At 34.6% G+C, this 24,799-nt stretch overlaps 1 protein-coding gene across 3 annotated transcripts in view; it reads left to right on the top strand.

Moving 5' to 3' along the window:
• The window catches only part of LOC125681397 (hemicentin-1-like), a 56,975-nt gene that overhangs the window by 29,173 nt on the left and 3,003 nt on the right, over nt 1-24,799 (top strand). For 2 of the 3 annotated variants that reach the window (XM_048921463.2, XM_048921464.2), the window contains 8 exons: nt 5,286-5,582; nt 7,173-7,445; nt 10,025-10,354; nt 11,243-11,374; nt 12,722-12,740; nt 14,632-14,684; nt 15,994-16,015; nt 19,422-19,498. In XM_048921463.2, the coding sequence (XP_048777420.2) occupies nt 5,286-5,582; nt 7,173-7,445; nt 10,025-10,354; nt 11,243-11,374; nt 12,722-12,740; nt 14,632-14,684; nt 15,994-16,015; nt 19,422-19,498 (1,203 nt within the window). Of the gene's footprint in view, nt 1-5,285; nt 5,583-7,172; nt 7,446-10,024; nt 10,355-11,242; nt 11,375-12,721; nt 12,741-12,875; nt 14,032-14,631; nt 14,685-15,993; nt 16,016-19,421; nt 19,499-24,799 lie in introns of those variants that run through there. The other variant, XM_048921465.2, reaches the window with a different exon arrangement.

Raw genomic sequence — 24,799 nt, 5'->3', positions numbered from 1 at the left:
CAGTTGAGGTCTCTCCAAGTCACTTTCATCAGCATGTTCATGAAATAAGACGTTGTATGTATAGTAAGCCTTATTAAAAATACATGTAGTTTCCAAAGTTACAGTCTGGTGCTGGTTGTTTTCTGACTGCCCACTTCTTCATTATGTAAAGCTGTGTCAAAAGATTGGTAATTTACAGTAGTGATTTCTTTTGGAATATGATAATTGAATGAGTCGCCCTCAGGGTAAGACAAGTGATGAATAACCTAAATTTTCCCGAGGCTTATAGGTACCAAACTCAAAGGAGATATCTAAATATTAGGAAAAGGTGATGATACATAAGTCCCATAAATTCTTTTGGGCTCAAGTTCTTTTGTATTTTTTTCTTGCAATATACGTTTGACAAAACGTTTGAGGAAAGTTTGAGGAATGTCAAATTAGAGATGTAAAAGGTGTTGATTACACAAAATAGTCAAGAAATGAAAAAGTTTAACTACATGTAAATTTTTCGAAAAATGTCTGATCACTTTCAAAAAGATACATGCACATCTTCAATGTGTCCATAACATAACCCAAGGGAGAATCTTTATTGCAAAGTCAAAGGTTGGATTCTAAATCACCGTGCTTTGACTCCAAGATCGTATCGCTCGCTACTTTAGAAAAATGTTAAAAGGAAAAGAATAGGAGATCAATGTGCGTTATTCTCACTTAATTCAGAGACCGCGTCGAGTGAAAAATTCTCGAGAAGGACGTTAAGCAAGATCCAATCAATCAATCAAAGACCGCGTCAGCACGATGTTCGTACCGCCCCTCAATGAAAAAAAAACACACCACGGCATGGTGTATGATAAACGACATCGGATTCATCATTATAACACTCTTTCTCATAAATATTAAATATGAAAAACGCCTTGAGAAAACTGTCGGTCAACAAAATGCTGATCACTACGGGATTCCTGTGTGTCTACTTATGCCGATTATCGGATCGCCAGGCGTATTTTCAAGAAGCACCTGGTATTTTAAAGAAGTTATAAAAGAGCATTGCTGAAGCTGGATCTTTTACAAAGGGGCGGGTGATAGTGTGCATTGTTTTCAAACATATCTGAACATTGCATTAGGACTTTTATCAGTATCAATGGTGGAATGATAAAAACAAGGTTGAGCCCAGGACATTACTCTGGAAGAGTATGAAAGCGGTTACACTCTATGGTGCATGGAAGGATAAATTTCATTTCATACAAACAGGAAATCTGAGAGTAGGGGTACAATCTGCCACCAACATAGCTACTACCTTTCACTGTGTGGTGGTTGCTCTATTCGACAATTGACTACACATCAACGACGAGAAGTCAGCATCGATTACTGATATCGACACGTATCAATTGCGAAACGATTTATCTCGAGATCTAAGACCTTTGTTTGGAGGTGTGTATCCTATAGCTTTATTACCCGATGTATCACCACATGAAAAAGCGATCGTGAGCAATACGGACCCTTATCACTGGCCCCTAGCCCATTGGGTATGCTTATATTTGAACAATCCTACCACAGAATATTTTGATTCTTATGGATTACCACCTGTACATAACAAAAATCAAGGAGTGTATTCAACGCTGTGGAGACACTTGGATTCGTAACAACAATTGTCATCAAGCTTTGAACACTGACGTCGGTGGACAATATTGTTTTTATTATTTACATCAACGCCATCGCAGAAAGAAATCGGTTCAAGATTGGTTACTCCCTTGGAAAAGCCCGGCGTTACAATGAGATCGGTACAATGTATGTAGCCAGATAGTTTAATAAACCTTGAACTCAGGACAAACTTGTCGATGTCATGATATTAACTTGTCACTGATGTAAATCTGATGTGTTGAAAATGTCACATTTGATATGAAATATGTTCTTGTTATTAACAAAATCATGTAATTGTACATACGTTCATAATAAAATTAAAAAAAACGTCTGTGTTGTATTACGTTTCTCATGCAAAATAAAGTGTCGTTTCATAAAAATTGGGTGGTCCAGAAAATGGCCGTGGGTCTTTCTGGGAGTAAAGCCCTTAATTTTGCTTTGACTTCTTTAATTACCTCTTTTTACCTTTTTCCACCCTAGCATCTTGAAACCAAGCCGAATGTCGAATAATCTTAATGCATGTAAGGAATGACTTTAATTCTGGGGCAAGTTATACGAGTATAACCTGGTTTGGGTCAGTTTGCGCTTTATAATCCGCGAAGCACTAGCATGTATTGCCATTAATTGTGTCATAGCATTACCCGAGTTTTAGTCATCATTGATGGAAACACATGGGAAAATTTATTCGAGAAACGTCGCAAGATAATTACCCAGAGATCTAAAAATTGGAACGGAAGAACACATTATATCGGTGTTGGAGGAATCGTATAAGAAAAATTGCAGTTGTTGACATGCCAGTTTTACACGCTCGCTAACGAAATTTGAAAAGTATCGGGATTCATGAGACTGAATAAACACTGTAACAACCAGGGTGTTTGGCGGTTGTTTTGAGGGCAGCATTTTCATGATATGGGTAAGAATATCTGATGAATTTCCCTGGTAGCAGAGCTCGAAAATTAGAAAAATCATTACCTCAGAAGATCACGCTACTTATATTTCAAATGTGAAATAACATTACGGATTTTGCCAAGAGATTATTAAAATAAAAAGGAAAACAAAATAGCCCTTTTCAGGGCTACTAAGATATAAAGCACACATGTACATCCCTTTTCAGGGCTACTTTAGACACCACTGTATATCGAATGTAGTGATCAGAGGTCAACGTGCCCTAGCATGCACTGCAATTATTGCGTCATATTCGCGAGACAGAATGTTCTAGTACATGATTTTTCCTTGACGTCACACAGTTTTCCACAAACGTTGGTTTTTAGATGGCGCAATAAGCTTTTCAAGAAAACTTGTTTTCCATGATGCAATGGAATGCTTTGGAATTTTGCTGGCTATAAAAGGAACCCAAGGGTTAGAGCTCAATCTGCTCCCAGAAACCTTCCAGAAGACATGACTCAGAAGCAATTAGAATTAGCTGATATAGCTCAGAACAAAGTAGACCTTATGGTACAACAGTAGATGACACCACAGAAATACTACTTGACTAAGAAGCAGCTGAAGCAAGCCTACATTTTCAGTCAATTGAAGATGTCTTACACTACCAACTATCTACCCAGCCAGAATCCCACTGACCCGGGGTTAATATCTTATTTTCCTCAGACACGACGTCACAGAACTAAATTTGGGCCTGTGAGATCACTTACCACACACAGATTCTGCTTAAATAAACTAGAGGAACTAGCAGGCAGACCCCGACGAACAAAGGACCTAGCAAGTAGACCCAGTGGCAGGACGTAACTAACCACTAACCCCTGCTGCACGTGTGGGGAAACGGGACACTGATCGCCAGATTTCCCCCAGAAAGACAAGAAAACCAAAGAAAATGATCCCTGGTACAAGTGCGGACAGTTCGGCCACTGGATCAATGACTACCTCCAACTAGAACTCAAACAAGTGACAGTCACCATGATTGGTGAGGTACCCGGCACACAGTCCGTCAGGACAGAACCTGAGGAGGATTCCACTAAATGGAGGAACACAATACCCTCTGAAAGGTCAAGCAACGAACCCACTAAAAAGAAGAGAGAGCTGAGAAAAAAACACAAAGAGTGAAATTGTGTGATTGTGCAAACTGAAAACTGTGTTCATATTGTAGTTCAAACTGCTCAAATTGTTCAAATGTTCTAATTGTTTAATAAACATAGTGAAATTAAAGCATTGGCTATTATTACCGAGAATTAAAATAAAAAACTAATAATACTGGGGATTAAAATCACGGGTTATTATTACCGAGGATTAAATCATGCGTCATTCTTAACACTATGTATCAGGCAGATTCATCTTTACGGTGCTCCTCAAGCTAGCCCTCTGTGACATAGCTCTATTGATTTTTCCTAGTCATTGTTTTTGTAACGCCATGTCAGCTTTACAGATCCCCCGTCCTAGTCCAACAATCTTACGTCATCACGATCCTTTCTCATTATGACTTCTGAGCTCGCAAAATGAACTCAGTTCAAAAGGCCATCCAGGCCTGGTACACTATTTAGCCACAAAAAGTGTCAACATACTGATAGATCAATGTAAACATATATGCAGATAATTAGGTCATGTCAAGTTGCCACACCTAGGTACACCATGCTCATGATGGTAGCCTAGTGAAGCGATGACATTCAATGTGACTCTATTCATATTATGGACTAAATAGGTTTTAGTTGAAAACGTTTTTTCGGATCACTATAGACAATCCTATACAGTTTGGGGATATGACAAATACTATAATTCAAACTATAAACAAAGCTTATTAAAATAATCTTTGCAGCCAATGTTACGAATCAAGAGAACTACAAAATACGCATACTCTTGGGAAATATCCCCAACACATCTTGGAATTGAGGATGAGTTGTAAATTATCTAAAGATAAGTACACAAATTAAGACATAGGGCTCACGGCGGGTGTGACTGGTCGATTGGGGATGCACCTGATCCAACCTTTGGTATGTCCAGGGATCCGTGTTTGCCCTCCTCTTTATTTTGTATTCCTTGCGGGATTTATGAAATTGATCAGTGTTCGCTATCTTAGCCTTTCACAGTGACAATCAACATAAACCACTGATCTACATCAATGTATTCTAAAACGTTGTGAATAAGGAATCATCAATAACACCTTATTCATGTTCTCCTTTCACTGAAAAGAATATGAAGCAGTTGTTTTTATTAAGAGTATCGGACTTTAAAAAATGCTATACGAGATACGACAGGCGTTGACACGATAAATAGCCCTCACTGCTTCATCTTTCAGCGTTATGTATAGTGATAGGTCACAATTTGTAGCACTTGACTTTAGGATTTCTCTACATGAGTGAGATATTCTCGTATAAGACGTAAAATAAGATATAAACAAATGAATTGTACTCAAACCGAGATATAAATTTTGCTTTTGCTGATAGAAAGGAAAAAAAACAGCATTCTTGTACCGAAATTCTTACTAAAATAGATAATGGTTTGCGGTGTCATATACTCCATTTTCAACGGTGTTAAAACCGCAAAAGACATCGTGTAATTTGTTGGCGGTTGTGTTCAAAATGTACTGACAAATATCATCATCTTAAAGTTTGATACGCAACGTACAGATGTAAAAAAAGAAATAATTTAAAAAGAATATTATAAATTTTAAACAGAGGTAAAAAAAAAATATCGGAGAAGTATTACATTTCTTTAAATAGATGCACCCCCTGTTGCCCCACAACTGACAACTGATGGATCTACGTCAGTGGATGAAGGACAGTCCATTACTTTACGGTGTACTTTGTCTACGCTGGGTAACCCTCACATCACGTGGAACTGGGTGTGTGGATATGACACACTGACCACTGGAGTAACCAATACAGGGAACCAGTCAGTGTTGACATTGACAACAAACAGAAAGTACAACCAGGGAAGGTGTCAGTGTAGGGCCACAAGTCCACGATCGTCACTGTTGTATAACAGGACGTCAGGACCACAGACCATCACAGTGTACTGTAAGTAAAATCAAAATGGCTATACCTACATGAAGTGACAGATATTTAAAGTGTGATTTAATTGTACATACATTTCATTTACATTGTAGTATTGTGAAAATTTTATACCTTGAATTGAAGTTGAATCTCACACGTTCTTAAAAATGGGGAAAAGTATTTTGAATTGAACTCTCATATAAAATAGATTGACCCGGTCTAAAAAGTGTATTTGAATTTCATCTATTGATAGTTGAATGTTTCATTTAAATCCATTGGTTAGTTTTATTAATTGAACAAATTATTTTTCACAAATTTGTTTTAAGAAACTTTCAGTATAGACTGAATCCAAATCATTTTTACTTTTTTCACATTTATGTGTTCGTGGCATAATATCGTAAAAAGTGAATAGAAATTGATCGAATTTTAAAACTCTTTTCATTTGCAAAGTTTAATACTGCTGAAAGTTGAATTTAAAAATGATAATAAAAGAAATGACCCTGTGATAATTTGCATTTGCAAATTTGATCATTAAGATCAAACGTTGAGACCCCTGTAACATCAATTCATTTGTCAATAGCCTGCTTCGATCAAAAATTGATCATACCCAGAACATGCTATCTCGTATCAAATCAATTGATATACATAAAAAGCATGTATAAGTGATGACAAAATAATGTTACATAAATAAGAAGTTATGATGGAGAAGCTTAAGTATCGTTTGTTATAACGTCGTGTTGCTAGTTTACCATTCATATCTAGGTTTAAACAATATCCAAATATGAAGCAGAATACTCAGATATAATGAAAACAAGACGTACTTATATGACACTGATGCCCCCATATGACGGCAAAGCTGATGATGACCAATTTTAAAGTTTTCCAAAAGTGGGAGAAACCTAAAGGACAAGGTTACGGGTCATAAACCTCACATCCAAATAAATGAATATACATGTGAAAGATAATGGTCCTAGCTTAAACCATTGAAAAGTTATGGCCGAGTTGAAAGTTTTCAAAGGCAGTTCTACTTCAAAGGTTAAGGATATGAGATAAAAAATGTTGGTACCAAAGGAAAGGCTTTGCCACAAGTAATACATGTGAAATATGAAAGCCATCATCATTCATTCAAAACTCATGATCAAGGTTAAAGTTTTTGCGGACAAACAGGCAGAAAGAAAGACCAAAAAATATATGCTCCGAATCTCCGATCACTGAATAGGCTCACAAACGCGCTTCAGTGACATTATATCATACATCCAATCGAGACATTTTGAATACATTTACACCCAGCTTGTGAGGTTTTGTAACCGTTTTGATAATGGTTCACTTATAGCTACATTTATTATGCTGTATTGGACAACATACCACAATTTTGTTAGTATGATAAAACTATGTAGAATTGTACTTTCTGACTAATTTGACAAATTAATTGTTTATTCGCAGTATATCTTTTAAATAAGCAACTGGTGCGCTATCATGTATTGTTTATCATGTAGCACAAATTATTGATGATTACTGAATATAGAATAGAATTTTTGCATTCACCTTTTTCGTGATGTTTTCATTGACTATCGTTTTTATTCTTATACCTTAAAAAAATCTACCTCCTTTCAGATACCAATGTTATAACCTCAATATTAAGTGAAGAATATGTCATCAATGAACATGGACGACTTCAGATAAAATGTAATGTGGATGGAAACCCCTTATCTACCATCACGTGGTTGCTTGTTCAAAACAACACTGTTGTAAAGAGAGACTCTAATGTAAGCAATAGTTCATTGGACATATTGTCAGCAAATTGCGTAGATCATGGGAATTACAAGGTTACAGCAGAAAATGGAAAAGGCCCAGCTGCTACGAGAACAACCCATGTGGCAGTGAGATGTAAGTTTTCTTTTTGTTAAAACCCCATAGACTCTATTCACGTGTCCGCCATTAAAATCCAAAAAACGAGGCTGACCTGACTACGGCGTGCTTGGAGACAAAGTATGATGGCACGATCCTACAAAAGTCAGTCAGCATGGGCGCGATCTCTTGCATCTGTGCCAGAGATGAACGATGTCATCACCACTACGTGCGTCAGCAGTTCACAGGTCCTGCAGAAATCGCTTTAAATGATTAGGTGTACGATATTGAATGTTTGTTTATGTTTTCTGACGATCTTGCAAACAGCATAAATGACACTCTGTTTACTATGAATACGTTAATACTATTGCGATTTCTTGAATGACAGACAATAAAAATAAACCATATCTTGAGCAGGGAATGCATATCAGTGATCATTTATACAAAAACTAGCGAAAAGAAAGTATATTTCTCTTTATACTACAAACACAATATGTGTGTGCAGAAACGTAAACGGGCGTGGTTTAGGATTTCGATCAACCGTTTTAAATTTGTAAATAGTTTAAATCAGGAACTGTTTACCATTGTTCACTGAAAATATATATGTGATGTTTCGCACATACTTTTTCATTTATGTAATATTTGAATAATTTTTTTAATAATTCCCCATCCATCATTAAACAAAAATATCATTGGCAAACCATGTGTCTATAGTTAGCTATACATGTATGTGTATGACTTTTCACGCTCAAAGAAAATATATGGATGAACATATTTTAAAGTTAGCTATCGAGATTAATCAACCCATGTGAATTTTTTTATAATGCTATTAAAACAGAGACATGTTAAATTTGTCTCTGATTAAAGTAAAGAGATTATATTAAACTAATGTGGCCTTGATATATATATATATATATATATATATATATATATATATATATATATATATATAAGGATAAATTTGGATATCTACAATAATATTTGAGAAATTGAATATATATATCAGATTGTCAACTGGTATAAATTTGTTCTTTTTAAATACATATTATGCAGGATTCTCAATAATTTTAGAAGTAGTAGGAATGGAAAAGGGTGTCAAATTTGTAAATGTTTAAGGGTGTCGACAATGGTTTTGTTAAATTTAAAATTAGAAGGTAGTAGGGGCATTTCCTGGGCTAAGACACTACATTATCGCATTGAAATAAATACATGTATTAAAATATCTAATTTTTTTTTTTTACAGATTGTTGTGTTACAATGCATCAATATTTGATTGGAAATTAAAAAGGTCACTATTTTCCCTTTTCGTACATGTACATTCAAATCATGAAATGTTTAAAAAAAATTAACATTACACACTCTGGAGCACTGCCACTTCAACTTAAAATTCCACTCCAGACCATATAAAGTAGGAGGGAGAAAGAAGAAGAGAGCTTGGGCGTTCTGCCTCGTTTATTCTAACAAGTTCCCACCCTCCTCTTACTAGATAGTATTATCCGATATACATCTACAATATGTACATTATGAGATTGATCACTGTTCGTTATCTTCACCTTGCATCTACATATATCCCCAAAATTACTAAAAATAACATACTCATTCATGAACAAATGTATTGTATCTAGAATTTAGAAATACTATGCAAAAATAATATTTATATGTGTAGATAAATGTATGTGTATGCATTTTATACATAATCATACATATGTACTTTTTACATCAATTTATATTACCGAGTAAACTGATACAGTCTTGAGATGTTGGACCTTTGCCAATCACTGAAATTGTGTTTGTGTCAATGAACATACAACTCTCCGATCGTGACAACATTTCTATGATATATGAGTAGCACCTCTTCCGAAAAACGGCAATGCAGCTTTTTTAATAGTAGGGGTGATAACGACAGACACTTAATGGGGGGTCGACCTTCGGTAAATCCGAATGTTTTTCAACACATCAATTTAATAATATATGTCTATTTTTATCGCACGGGCGCAAGAAATTCAAAGCATTCATAATGTCAAAAATCAATGAAAAGAGACGAAAATTATTTCAACATTCTATTTCAAGTATTATTTTTAGATGTGTAATACATATATTTTTGTAATATGTCGAAAAAACTATCAATCTTGCATCAGACGAGTAAAAAACTTGCATGGAAGTTGGGGCCTTCGTCCCGACTGGTCATTAAAATCCAAGCTTTAGAATGGGACGGTATTGCGGAGCCCCTACGACTGTCCTAGCCACATTGCGGGACACAATGATTAACCACTGAGCTTCTTTTTCATGTATCCTCCATTTCTTGCATTCGCACACACATGTAAAGTTTGTCAGGTCAGCTTCTTTTGAAAACGAACTTCATCGCGCGCGTGAATAGAGTTTATCCTGTGTATCTGCATATTCATATCGTTATCAGCAGCTTTGGTAAAATTTGTTGAGTCTACTTTTCCTTCAGTCTCAATGACCTATAAACTGTTGTCTCCAGAAAGCATCATTATGTGCATGCATACAAGGTACACATCATTTAACATATGGAAATATCATGTAAAGAGTCTTTAAGTATAATAAAATTCATATGAATGCACTGATTTCCTATTGTGTGTTTATGTTTTTGAAAGGCAAGCCTCGAATGTTTAGCATAGATTTCCAAACTCCAGAAAAGCTTGGTATAGGAAGTAATGAATCTCTTCAAATACTTGTGAAAATGTTACTGTATCCACAAGCAACTCTGACACGGTGGGTTTTTGTGAGGGAAAATAATGAGAGTAAAGTCATTCAGAATAACACAGGTGGCTACAGGATAACGGACAATAAGAGAGAAAATAAACAAAACATATCTCTATACAAACGGAAGGTTGACACAGAGGACTTTGGACAGTACACGATAATGGTTCGGAATGATGTTGGTTATTTCACCAGGATTTTTTACGTACATGTAGATGCAGAAAGTGAGTTTGCTTTATTGTATTTTTCAATCTTATATATCAAATACATGTATTCTGAAAAAGAAGCTATTCTTACCATTGAACTTGAACCAACAAATATCGAGATTAAGGTGTAAGAACGTATCGTTTTAGCTCACCAATGCAGAAAACGTATTTTCAAGGTAGTTGTTTCCTAAAGAAGATTCGTCCACAATGTCTCTATGGTGTGGTAAAAAATAACAGGCTCATTTTAACCCAAATTATCACAAAGCATTCTTATTGGGAGTGGAGTAATTAAAGGGTGATCGATCTTTTCAATGCAAGGTGAAGATAACGAACAGTGATCAATCTCATAACTCCTATAAGCAATACAAAATAGATAGTTGGGCAAACACGGACCCCTGGACACACCAGAGGTGGGATCAGATGCCTAGGAGAAGTAAGCATCCCCTGTTGACCGGTCACATGTCATAAAAGAGATAAGTGGAACATAGGGCATGTTGGATGGGGTGTAGGAATGTTTTCCACTGAGAACCACTTGACCAGTACTTTTTTGAAAGTTTCTATTTATACCGTATATTTAAAACCGAGGGCAAGGGTAGCGGCCAAAATAGGAGTTTAGAATCTTAAACAATGCAAACCCTAAGACGTCCTACTACACTAATGGAATGCTGAATAGTTGAGAAAAGAGCACTCTCTATCGGAAACATACCTACTTAATCCAATCTGGAAATTACCTGGGTATTCCACTTACGAAAATGTGCACCATTTTTCCAAATGCTTGACTGTAATTCTTCCTGGAGAGTAGGGGCCGTATCTGTGATAATGTAAGATTTTATGTTGATTAGTAGGGACCGTATATGTGATAATGTAAAATAATATGTTGAATATTTTTATCCCTGGATTTTGTAGGAATGCAAGAGAAGACCAACCATCAGAGGGAGACAATAGTCGGCAGTGTTGTCGGCAGTGTGGCGTTCATAATCGCTGTTTTAGTCATTGTGATCTTCATCCGAAGACGTTATAAAGGCAGCTGCGTTACAAGTAATACATAATGTTTAATAAGAGTTTCCATGTGCATTGAATAACATGCCTATACACTTTTCAGCATCGAATCTTTTAACTTATTTCGACCTTTTATTAATATAAACATATATTATATATGTATGTGGCCTACGTGACCAGTTTAAACTTTCAGATCATCGGTGGTCTTATATGTGTAAAGCTGTGGATTTTGTTACAACAGTACCGTACCATAAGTTTAATGGAAATAGAAACATCAAATGCCTCTTAGTAATTCGTTGTTTTACGTTCTTTCAGCCTTAAAACTAGACTGTTGCTTATGAGTTAAATATATCATGTTGGGATTCCCCTGACGCGCGGGGTCTAACACTGTATGATTATATATGTACCACACTATATTTACTGTCTAAATAATATTCTTACTGTTGTCTTTCACATGCAGATGTTTTCAAGCATGTATTTAAGGGAAAGTGAATAACTTTATAAAGTAATTAATCTGCTTTAAAGTAATTATGTACTTTACATTATGTACAAGCATTTTACCTAAAGCTGATGATTTCTCTTCATGAGTGTAACATTCTGCAATTAACGTAAAAAAACATGGAAACAAAACAAAACTTTATCAACATGAATAAATCAAAATAATTGCCAAAGTTACAACGTTGTTTTCAAGTACTAGATACATGTAAGTCAAAATAACTTTTCCACAACAGGTCAAAATATCAACGATTTTACTATAATTTTCAATAGTATCAAAGTTTTCATTAAATACAATAAAATTCAACGAAATATGTTTCGTTAGGGATTAAAATTAGCTAAATTTGCTTAACGTTGAAAACAAGTTTGGCATAATTCACGTCAGAAGAGCTACAGAAACCAGACTTAAACCAATACTGGTGCATCTGAGATGGAGAGTTCATTGCATTTTGTGGCCGCGAGTTTTAGCCGACATTTGGTAAAGTATTTTAGAATTGTTAAATAGATGATGAACACTGGTTTCCTCAAAACAACAATTAGGTCTAATATATTTAACAACATTCACTATCTTTACATTGAAGTTGATAATGAATTGACCATAATCAGTAACAGCATTTGACTTTAAAACGCGCAATTTCATTGGTGGATAAGAATATTAGCAAATGTATGGTTGGGTAAAAAAGCCAAATAAATCTTACCAAAGTTAATATTGAGGTGAACTCTCACTCTGAAGTACACATCATCAAATGCCCAACCGAGATCATTTTTGTTCTACATCAGAATACAGTCAGTTGGGTTTTTAAACAAACTAATAAGAAATGTTTACCGACAAATGTAAGTTGTGAGTGTTTATTAGTACGATGCATAATGTTTTTGTTTTTGATTTTGTAGAAATGGAGACAGAGCGCATGTAAGTCACCTATTGCAATCATTTTCTATATCCGTTTTGGGTGAATTGAACATTTAAATGTAGTATGGGTTCAGTTTCTCCACAATATGTCATTCAGTGCAATTCAGTTGAAAGGAAGAACAGATTATTCTATAGGTCATGATATTGAAGCGGAGAGCTCACAGAAATCGTGAAGACGTATTTAAGGACATGGACAACCTGCAATATTACTTAATTGCAAGTACAGACTTTCGCGGTTCTCATGGCCTTCCGGTGCTGTTGGGCCGTTAGGGCCAGGAATGTCACTACAATAGGAAGGCGATTTATTTCCACTTTCATCCAGTCAATGAGTGAATGAACGAATGTCATTCAATCTATCTATCTTTTTATCTATCTCGTACACAGGTATTGTATGGCGCCGTGGTTTTGCATTACATTCAAACTAAAATAAATAATAATATACTAGTATAATAAACACACAGGCATAGGTTCGAGTATCGCAACATCCGTTTGTTTTACTACTATGTTTAAAACATTCTTAATTTGTAACATGATTATATGGAATTCATGGTATCTTTATTAAGAATATTCATATAAATAAATAATGTATGTCTTTTCTTTATCTGTATGTGTGTAGATTTTAATTGTTTACTCGGAAATATGTCATGAATGTCATGAGTATAAATACATGTAAAGGAATAAGACTGTTCCTATTATTAGTAAGTATTTAGGACGTCCCCACTTAATATGATCCTAAAACAAGTGCTAAGTGGGACGTAGGATGTTCCTAACCTTGGCCCTGGTTTTCGAAAGTGTCTTAGGACTGAAACATGTCTTAAGATGGTCTTAGGTCATTAGACATGTTTTCGATTTCGTCCTAAGCTAGGAATCGTCATAAGATCGGTCTCAATCTTAGGACGCCAAAAACCGTATCTTAGGAAGGTCTTATGATTGTCACAAAAGTTATGATAATTTCAGCAGCTTCTTGGACGTGAAGTTTGGATTTCGTGGCATGACTTTCCTATCAAAGCTAATCTTCGTTGTTTTTCTACAAATGTGTCGATAGATAATCCGGGAAAGCACGGATTGATGTTTGGCGGGGTCATTTTAACCATTGCCCATTACTTGTCCTTGATATACATGTACATTCAAATCACGTGCGTCTTTATTCACATGTAAACAAGTAAATAGGGGTAGATGTGCATACTTTAAAACACTAAGCAAACAATATTGGTATATTCATTTTAACTTTTTTTTATTTGAAAATATTGTATGTCTTCTCAATCGACATTAAATAGGGTAAAATGTATTCAATAATTATTTATTTTCACCTCACATATCATATAATAATCGATCATTTTTATAGCCCTATGTAATTGAAGTTGATAATTCTTTTTACTTTGTAAACGTATTTCATCCTTTAGAATAATTGATATAAATGTTCGTTATTTTCCGGAATAAAATAAAACTCCAATTTCTATGTATCAAACTAAAGATGAATTCAAGTGAAGTTTCAGTCTTTGCTTGAAAATTAATACGATGATACTTTTTCATCCGTAAAAATGATGTAAATATTATGTGATGATCTTATAACAATCCCAAAACCATTCTGAGTCCAAATTTGTTAGGACAATCCAAAGCCATCTTTGATTTACAATTTACGATTGTCCAAAGATAGTCTTAAGACTGTTTATAGATTTGTACTAAGATATATCTTAGAATCAGTCTCAGCATTCTGCGAAAACCGGGCCCCCTTTTCCTAAGTTATATTGTAGGACATACATGTATCTTTGGAAAATTGCATGAACATACTTGCTGATTGCAATGTACTGTTATACTCAACTGATTGTCAATATCCATTGAAAGCAAAAGTAGCATGCTAATTCAGCCATTTATACTGTCTTTTTTATAGAGATGTAAAAGCAGCTGACCTATCTAAAGATGGATCTAAAATATCTTTGGCAGGTAAGTGATTGCATCAGGCATACAATTATCTATAAGTTCTACACACGGAACTACCTGTTCAGTCTAATATCCAATGTTATGCTTGTGACTAAGGTATTGCTTAAGTTACCTGTCCAGCCATCAGGAGTAATAATATATCATTGACAGAGCTTAAATGTAGAAAAATAATTCTACATGTAAATGTGAATATTTGTTTGTGTTTGTGTGTGTGTATTTTTTTAGCGTAGGAATCATAATTTCGGATGAATAGGGAAGGCATTCGGGTTGGGTCTACTTTGATAATATTTTACTCATAAAAAAACATTTCAACGATTACCATGCAACGTACTAAAACTACTTTCGATCCACTAAATCGAATTTACCTCACTGGGGATTTTCTGTTTAAAGGGACTGATTCACGATTTCCCCCGAAATTTTGTTTTTTACTTTTAATGATCAAAGTCTATTGTCTAATGTGTTAAAAAGATTTCACCAAAAAAATTGATGTTCTACATTATCACAGAAGCTCATTTTAGAGAGTTTATTATTTGTTTTGTAAACAAAGATTGTGACATGTTATTGTTTACGAAATTTTCATAAGAAATGGATATCGATCTAAGTTTATAATATCTTTCACATTTTTCAAACATTCTTTGGGTAAAATGTGTCATCTAAAAGTTAAAATTTGTGATTATGTTGCTTTATATTACAAAATTAACATTATACATGTTTGTTTCTATACATGAAAAGACTCGAGTCTTTGTTTACATAACACAGATTTAGGGCTAAAATATTGCTTTTATTCTTGCATTCAAAAGGTCAATATTTTGACTGTGAACATTAAATCGGTTATATTTTTAATGATTAACATCAAAAATGAAAAATATTTTTTTCAAAAATCGTGAACCAGTCCCTTTAAGATTTCTATTTGAATAAATTGTCCAGCTTATATTTGTTTATCTGTGACTCTTTTAAAATATCCACAGTTTTTTGTTATAAAAAAATCCTGCTAAAGCCGACAAGTGAACATGCCTAAAGAACTTTTACCAAACACTATCTCAAGAGATTGATTAACGGGTTAGATGGTTTTACCCTCACTGTTTCTCTTATGTTTATCCACAACTTTTATCGCAGTAGTTTGATTTCGAAACTTCATTATTGAGGAAACGAAAGATCAATATAGAATTTTCATTTTTCAATAAGCTGATATATTAATATGGCGATGATGAATGAAATTCCACATAATTAGGATTCTATCAAATTCAAGCGTACATTAAGTTACAAACACTTACACTTTTCTCTTCATTTGATTCTTATTTGTATTTTTCAGGGCAAAATGTACAAGGCGAAAGGTAAATGCAATTATTGGATGGGAAGTGGTGACGTAATATTTTTAGAATATATTCATAACTTTGAAAACATAAATGTTGATAAAGGATAAATAAAATTCGTTCCATCGAATCAGTTTTAGTTTTGAGCTGGTTTTGGAAGACTTTCCGTTTGTTTCTCAAGCTAAAACTGGTTTTGATTATTATTCATTTAGTCCATTCAAAACCATAACTATTCAAATATTTAATTGGAACAACCAGTTTAGAAGGTTAGTGACTAGGCACTATACAGGTCGCGGTATCTCAGTGATGGAGCGTTCGCTTCGTAACCGGGATATCTTGAATGAGTCTGGCTTGCATTATGGCCACGGCAAACATAAGAAGTAAACATACGTAGTGATTTGCTCTTTGCAAACTCTCGGCTTTTAGATGTAAGAGTCACGGGTCTTTCGGATATAACTTCAAAAAGATACGTTAAAGGAAGGTTCGCACCTGTGATTTTGAGTAATATGAAATTGTTGGGAAGTGTATTTTTATTTCTACATTGAAGGATAATTAGGAACTCGGGTCGCAACGCTTGTTATTCAGCTACAGTGTTCTAAACATGACCTTTTTGCACTTCAATTAAACTTGATTTGTCTGTTGGTATCAACACAACATAAGTAACACAAATCAATCATTGCATAAAATAGATACATAATCATGTCTTCTAACACTACACATGAAAAAAATAATACTAGCAATGAAATAGATAATGCCCTTTTTGAACTTGGTATACGGAAAACTTCATGATATCAAAATTGAGTTTAAAGGACATATTAGGAGTAATGTCAATTTCTAAAAAAAAATCATAATTTTCAAAGTCTGGTCTTACAATTTAGAATGGAACTAAAAAAAATTGGGGTTGGAGATCAAATATTTTAATTATTGGCGAAAATACTGAATTTTTATACAAAATTTCGAGTCATTTAACTAAAATGTTTTTAAGAATCGGTGTTCTGTCTGAAAAAAATATATCAACCAAGTTAATAAATTACAACATTTGAACTAGTTTCAAGTCTCAACTACCTGTATCATAAATTATAAAACTGATATACATGTATAAGAGTATAAAAATAGACAATACATTGGATGAAACATAAACTGTAATATCATGCAGATTTAGGCGTGTTTGATTAATGAATCCTTCCGCCAGAAAATATAGTACCTGCCAAACCCGTTCAAAATTTGAATTGACTCAAATTGTTTGAACTCAATAGGGTTCAGTAATAGTTGAATAATATGTTAGCACCAATGGGATCAGTATTGAACCATCAAATACTTTGTTGTTGCATCCTGCGCAATTGTGTTGAAAAACAGGAGCTAATTTCCTTAATTGAAGAACCTTCACTGCTACGGTCCTGTTTAAATTAGACATTTTTAAATTCGGCGTCTATTTGCTAGTAAATTGTCTATCAGATTATCCCCCCAAAAATGAACTTGTATTTCCATCTTCTTATGAACCATGCATCTGTTGTGTCAATATCTAGAAAATTAAGTAGATTCAACTTTTTACACATGTGTGAATGAAGGACAAAAATGCTATATGCTTTCGCTATTTTTGCACGAACAGGTTTACTTTAAAATCCATATCATCTTCATGTAGTTAAATCAAGTTTGGTCAATTGGCTCCCCAGTATAGAATCACAATCTAAACAAGAAATTATATAAGCTGCATATGCCAGAAGTGGTGTTAATCAAATGTGGTTTCTAAAAACGTCTAAAGAACTTTTAGTAAACTTGAAATCGAAAAGCTTTTCCCAAATCAATAACATCAAAACATATGACTTTGCAACACTTTATACGACTATTCCTCACGATGAATTAACGATTAGACTTTTCGACATTAAAGACAGTTGCTTTTAAAAAAAAAAAAATGAAAAACGGAAATATTCATATCCAGTGATCAGTCATCCGAAGAATTATTTTGTTAAACACCACACCGATTCCACGCACAAGAACTCTGATGTTGAAATGACAATTATGCTAGAGTTCCTCATTGACGATATCTTCCTGGTCGTTGATGATCATGTCTTTCAACAGTATATTGTAGTTCCCATGGGTACGAAGTGTGCGCCTTTGTTAGCTGACCTGTTTTTGTTTTATTTTCATGAAGCAGAATTTATTCAAAAATTTCTACATGAGAAGAAAAAAACTTCAATGCGACATTTAGATATATCGACGACGTTTTATATATTAACAACAATAATTAGTCTTTGATTTATCGTAAGGAATGGTCGTGTAAAGTGTTGAAAAGTCATACGTTTTAATGTTGTTGATTTACTAAAAGTTTTTGAGAATATTCAAGTATCCACATTTGATTTACACCAGTTCTGGCAAATGTAGTGGCACAGTAAGTTTGAAGTTTCTCCTTCACAGATGTTAATATTTTCGCAAGGAGCAAGATAGATGTTTGGTAGTACATTTATGCATCCAGCAATGTATCTTTTTTGTAAGAGTTTATGAAGTTTATGAATCCAATATAGTTAGGGTAACGCATATCCACCCGACCCATTGAGTGAGATATTAAATGTGTCTAAAACTGAAGCATGTTTTTGAAAAAAAAAATCTTTTGAAAGGGCATCTCGAGTATAAGTATGATTACCAAAAGTGGATATAATCTTATGTATAAGATGACGGAGGGATATTAGTCAGAAAGTTACTTATAACCAGGAAGTGCATTAAGACCTTCAATCAAGCTAATAAACTGAAAGAAAACTAATCGTCATCGGGGTGATTTTCAAGAAACATTAGATGTTTCTGTTTGACACGGATGTTTTATACTCTGCCAGTATGCAACGATCTGCATGAGCAAATCATTTGAGCAAGGTCAAAGTCACAGATGCATGTTAGATTGTACCTGTAACAATAGAGAAAATAGTTTAACTAGGTCATGAATTTGTAGTGGAGAGACATTAAAATCTTACATGAAGAACAATGACTGCTTATAACCAGACAGCGAGTCTTGGTCCTGAAGAAAATATTCATTAAATGAAGGATCTCAACCAAATTATTGAAATATCTGTCAAACCGATCAGTGAAGGTTGGATGGTTGTATATTATTTAATGTCCCTCTTGAGAATTATTCACAAATGTGGAAACATCACCATTTCTGACGAAAAGCTGCAAAATTAAGACCCATGCTCGGCGTTTACGACCTTTGAGTAGAGAGGGGTATTAATCGTGCCACACTTGCTGTGGCACGGGTCTCGGTTTTTACGGTCTCATTGGAATGGTCACCCCATTTAGTAGTCTCTTATAACAAGCAAGGGTTACTGAGGACCTATTCTTACCCGAGTCCAGATCGAGGAGGAAATTGTATTGTTACTGATCCTTACTTCTGGCGTTTGGTCGCATAAAACTGAAATATTCACATGACAACATTTTCTAGGCAAACCTATGAGAGCATACAATGGTCCAGTACTGATAATGGATACGAAGAACTTTCAACGGTTTGTAAGAAACAAGGTAAGTTTAAATTTATTTAGATATTCTTGTGTTACTTTTAAGTTCAGCTCAATGGTGTGGGGAATAAAATACAATTAGAATGTAAGAATTTGAAATGCATATAGAATAGCTGCTATGGTTTCATAAAATTTGATATGTTTATCATATTGATTAATTGAGGTGTTTTGTATGGGGTTTCCCGAAGTGAAAGATACACCCCAAGTGTCTAAAGATACACGCTTTTCCAACGACACTTTCAAACAAGAAGCTCACAGACTTTATCGATCACCTGAGTATTAGTTAAAAGTAGTGATAAGGGCTACGGGATCTAGAAAACAATTCCTGCTCTGCATATCTAAGCTAAATTCTAATATTTAACAACAGTTAAAGCAAGGTGTGTTCTTAAAACTTATAAAATGCTCTTGAAAGTGCCTATACCGATCAAAGGTTTTACATAATATACTAGTAATATATGTGTAGAGGTTAGCTGGTTTTGATCACCGGTGTCCAGATAGCTAATCTGAGTGGAGATTCAGGGGGCCAGGGTTCAAATCCCGGTCTGGTCCGTTACATTTTCTCCCCTCCTGTCGTCATATTACAAGTAAGTTTTGTTTTTACCACACGCAGTAAATTCAATTATTAGAATGTCATGCCATTCAGAGTCTGATTGGCTGTTAAAACTCTCAATCATTGTGAAGAATGGAATTGAAATCAAAACCTGAAAATTTCGGATCATGTTGTGGCTATGACAAAATCCATATCCTAACCAATTTCTAACTTGTCAAGTTAGATCCGAAAAGTGAAGTCGAACCTACTCGCAAGCGTTACTTCCTACGTAGATGCAGGAGAACGAGTTAACATTTTCTGATCAAAACTTCAGACCAACTTTTTTTCCATATGATATACAGCAATCGCTAATCAGAATATTTAACAGACAAAATACGTTAATGTAAAAGAATTATTTTTGTTCTCTAAACATGTACGCGTGGAAAGGTGATACAGAATCTTAGTTATTTCTGTCGTTCGTAATAAAAAGAAAGAGGGGGGTGATGTGGAATTACTTATAAGAGTTGTCGTTTTTTCATAACCCATAAGACTACTATATGCATGAAATAACACGGTTTATCTATATATGATAAACCGGCATTATTTCAGGACCTAAGTTCTAAATAATTAGCAAATTACAGAGTAGACAGACAAAGTTTGATACATATTTCCGACCTAATTATTTGTGATAAAATTAAAATTGTATTTATTTGGCGATATTGTCATGGCCGTTTAATCAAAATTGCAATATAACAGATTCTGACAGAGCTGTGGACAAATATGATACATGTTCATCAGATAAGATATGCTACATGTATATAGATACATATAATGCGCCGAACATACAATATGGCAGCATATATCAGATGTAAAATACACAAGTGTGAAATAAAATATTATCTTTATCCGATGAGCCTGGAAAAGACAGTACACACCGGAGACAATATTTTAATCAAAATTATGCCAAATGGATCCCAGGACTCAGTCATGGGAACCATCCGCCAATACTAGAAGGCGACAATTTTGCATTCACTAGATATATAATTTTTAGCTTGCATGTACCATGTACACAATGTCAGCCAAATAGATATAGATATATGTCATAGGTTCTATTTACACATGCACCAATTCATACCCAGATTTAATATGCACATGAATGTCATAATGTACGTGTGACAGATATACCAAAATAATTGGCACGATGTATATAAATTTAAGATAGATAGATGATAATTTCTGAAAACTGACCATGACTCGCCAGTATATGTAAAAATTGATTCAAGGGTAAGTTCGAGTAGATGTAGTGACGAATTGCACGATAGTATTTTTCCAAGTGTTGATGAGAATACTATTTCCTAGATCTGACAAGTGTATCCTATCTATTCTAAATAGCCTCTTGTAAGATACCTGAATATCAGGGTATTTAATGGAGGCACCATGAAGTTGGTTTAGAACAAAAGTTGCAATTGCACTATTAATTCTCTTTTTTGCTTTTTCACCTTCAAAATTTGACAATGACTTTCTCCAATTGCCGCGAGGTAAAATATGGGACCATACAATTAGTGTATTTGGCAGATCTTGACCTAATTGTGCTAACGTACGTTTCATGAATTTTTGGATGCCTTTTAGGGTATTTTGAGGATCGCCTATGTTATTACCTCCACAATGTAGAATCAAAATAGATGGAGGGCTATGAGATTTCGACATTCTTGCAACAACTGAAGACAAATTCTCCCAAACCATCTCCCTTTTACCATTCCATATGATAGCAAACTGCTTCAAACCAAGGTCTAACTGATTGGTGTTTTCTGCATATTGCTGTGCCCAGTGAACAATTGATGAACCAATGATCCACACAAAATCTGAAAATGTTTATGTGAAATTGAATTTATGGTCTAATATAGGATTTAAAGGCAGACGAATTCCACCTACCCATTTGTTTAATCTGTACTTCTGAAACACTCTTGAGGTACAAATAAGTTGCCCCACCAATACGAAACGAATGAGATTTGTAGGAATTGCTAGGTATATCTAGAAATTTGAGTGATTTATGTAGCATCCATGAAAATTGATATTGAGTTAAGGGCTTAGAATTGTAATGTGCAAACAACTGCTTCCCTTAAATGCTTCGACGGAGATCAGTAAATTGTTGTAACATTTCAAACAACACCAAAGAATCTAGATTTTTCATTATTCTAACGGAATTACCCTTCCCAAACTGGTCAGTTTTGGAACACTGAATTAAAACACAGATTTGGCCTTCAAATATTTGAATATGATTTCTTTCCAATGACACTACTTCACTCACCCTCAATAAAGTGAAAAATGCAAGAAGGAATGCTGACTGAAATAATTGGGATTCATACGAAGAGTACGTCAACACAGGAATGATTTTGATTATTTGTGTAAGCAAATATAATGTAATGTGTTGCTTATAATCCACAACTTCCCGAGTTCTCTTAAAACCAACCATCAACTCTCGAACCAAAAAGCATTCAGTTGGATTTTCCCAACCATATAAGTTGATCACGTAACTTAAACCACTCATATAACACTTTGCTGTTGAATGTGCCAGACCTGATTCTTTCATAAAGGCTATAAAATTTACAACATGAACTAAAGGGGGTGGCCACAAATCATCAAGAGAAGCATGTATCCTAAAATTGATGAATGCCTGAATACATTGTTTATAAACTTTACTTGAATTTTCAGATATGCTCGCTTCTAATAGCTGATCTATAGTAGCTAAATGATTTCCCAAAATTGAGTAGGAATTGGGGAAGGAAACTTCTCTGCTGATGGGGCCAACTGTCGAAATCTTGCCCACTGAAAACGAGAAATAGCATCTGCTATATCGTTGTATTTTCCTGCCACATGAGTTGCTCTGACCTGAATATTAAAACGAAGTGTATGCAAGACTAAAGCTCGAAGCAAAACTATAACGTTTTTACTTTTTGACGATTTTTTGTTGATGACGTGAACTAATGCTAGGTTGTCAATATGCAGCAGTAATTTCTTTGATTTGAGTTGTTCTGCCCAAATATGGATCCCTAAGACTATCGGAACTAATTCCAAAAATGTTATCTCTTTGATCATGTGATCAGACCAATGTGAAGGCCAGGCCAATGAACACCATTCATTTCCGAAAATAACTACACATCCCTTAGAACCAGAACTATCTGTATAAAATTCAAGTGTGTCATCACCCTGCCAAGACAAAGATGGAAAAGTTGTCAACCCATTAAAATTTGACAAAAATTCTATCCACATTTCTAAATCCTTTCTAATCTCATTTGAAATCCTAATGAAGTGAAAAGGTTTTTTCCCTCCTGCTAGTGCACCATAAATACGCCCACAAAATGTTCTCCCCGAGGGTAGAGCCTTGACTACAAATGCTAGTGAACCAGCTAATGATTGTAATTCTTTAAGAGTAACTTTTTTGCAACGCAAGACCAGGGAAATTTTTTCCAACAATTCACTAACCTTTTCATCAGGAATGAATAATGTTCTTGATATCGTGTCAATGCCTAAACCCAGAAAACAAAGACGTGTACACGGACCTTGAGTTTTTTCCGGTGCTAGTGGGATTCCTAAAAAATCAGCCAACTCAACTAATTGTGACATTAACAAACTACATTCTTGGGTGTTTGCTTTTCCTATCAACAAAAAATCATCCAAATAATGAGTTATTCCTCTTGAATTAGATCTTTGCTGCAACTCTCAATGAATGAATGACGAGAACATTTCGAATAATGAACACGAAATTGAACAACCCATTGGCAAACATTTGTCAATATAATATGAATTCAAAAACTTGAAACCTAACAAACAAAAATCTTCTGGACAAACTGGCAATAACCTGAATGCACTAGATATATCCATTTTGGCCATTAATGCACCCACTCCAAACTCCTGAATTAATGATACAGCTTCATCAAATGTAGCATATGACAGCGAACAATATTGTTCGTCAATATGATCATTAATATTATCACCAATTGGATATGACAAATTAGAAATCATTCGCCACCCACCTTGTTTTTAGGGAGAATACCGATAGGATTACATCTCAAATTTGAAATGGGGGGATACGGGAAGGGGCCTAAAACTCTACCTAGGTCAACTTCTTTGGATATTTTTTGTTGGAGTTCGAAAGCATGTTCTTGAGCTGAAATCATGTTCTTAACTTCTACTTTTTTTCTTAAACCTGAATACTGTAAGGAAAAACCATTCTTCAAACCATTAGATAGAGTTGTTGCAATGTGCTTGAAAGGATAATTTTAAAGTAATAAATCCAAGTTTTGAGTTTTGATAGGAGAATATCCAATGTCCCATAACTTATACCACAAACTACCTGGTATTTTGTTGTCCAGAATTTTGCAGTTGCTGGTTCCTGAAAAAATTGGTACCATAGTTATTTGGATTTGAACGAGCCTGGGGATTCCGGGGAGCTTGAGAAGACTTACTAAATTTATGACAGTTGATTGATGGGTGGGGTGCATTACATTTAATGCACTGATGGAGATATTTACAATATTGTTCCTGACAAGAACCCTCATAATTGAAATTATAACATTTTAGATTAAACTTATGGTTGGTTGGAGTGATTTGCTGGGTTTTGTTAAAGTGTGCTGACTGCATGTAAAACATCCAAAGCTCAGCATCAATTGATCCCCAACTTAGGGAGGCGTCAACAGATTTCTTTAAACGAAATTGCACATCGTAGTCCAACCAACCTAAATTATTGCTGGACGCCCCCCCCCCTTTTAATTGTAG

This window comes from Ostrea edulis, chromosome 2 (assembly GCF_947568905.1).
Source record: "Ostrea edulis chromosome 2, xbOstEdul1.1, whole genome shotgun sequence".
NCBI classification, from domain to species: domain Eukaryota; kingdom Metazoa; phylum Mollusca; class Bivalvia; order Ostreida; family Ostreidae; genus Ostrea; species Ostrea edulis.
This window is presented reverse-complemented; position numbering and strand designations above follow the sequence as displayed.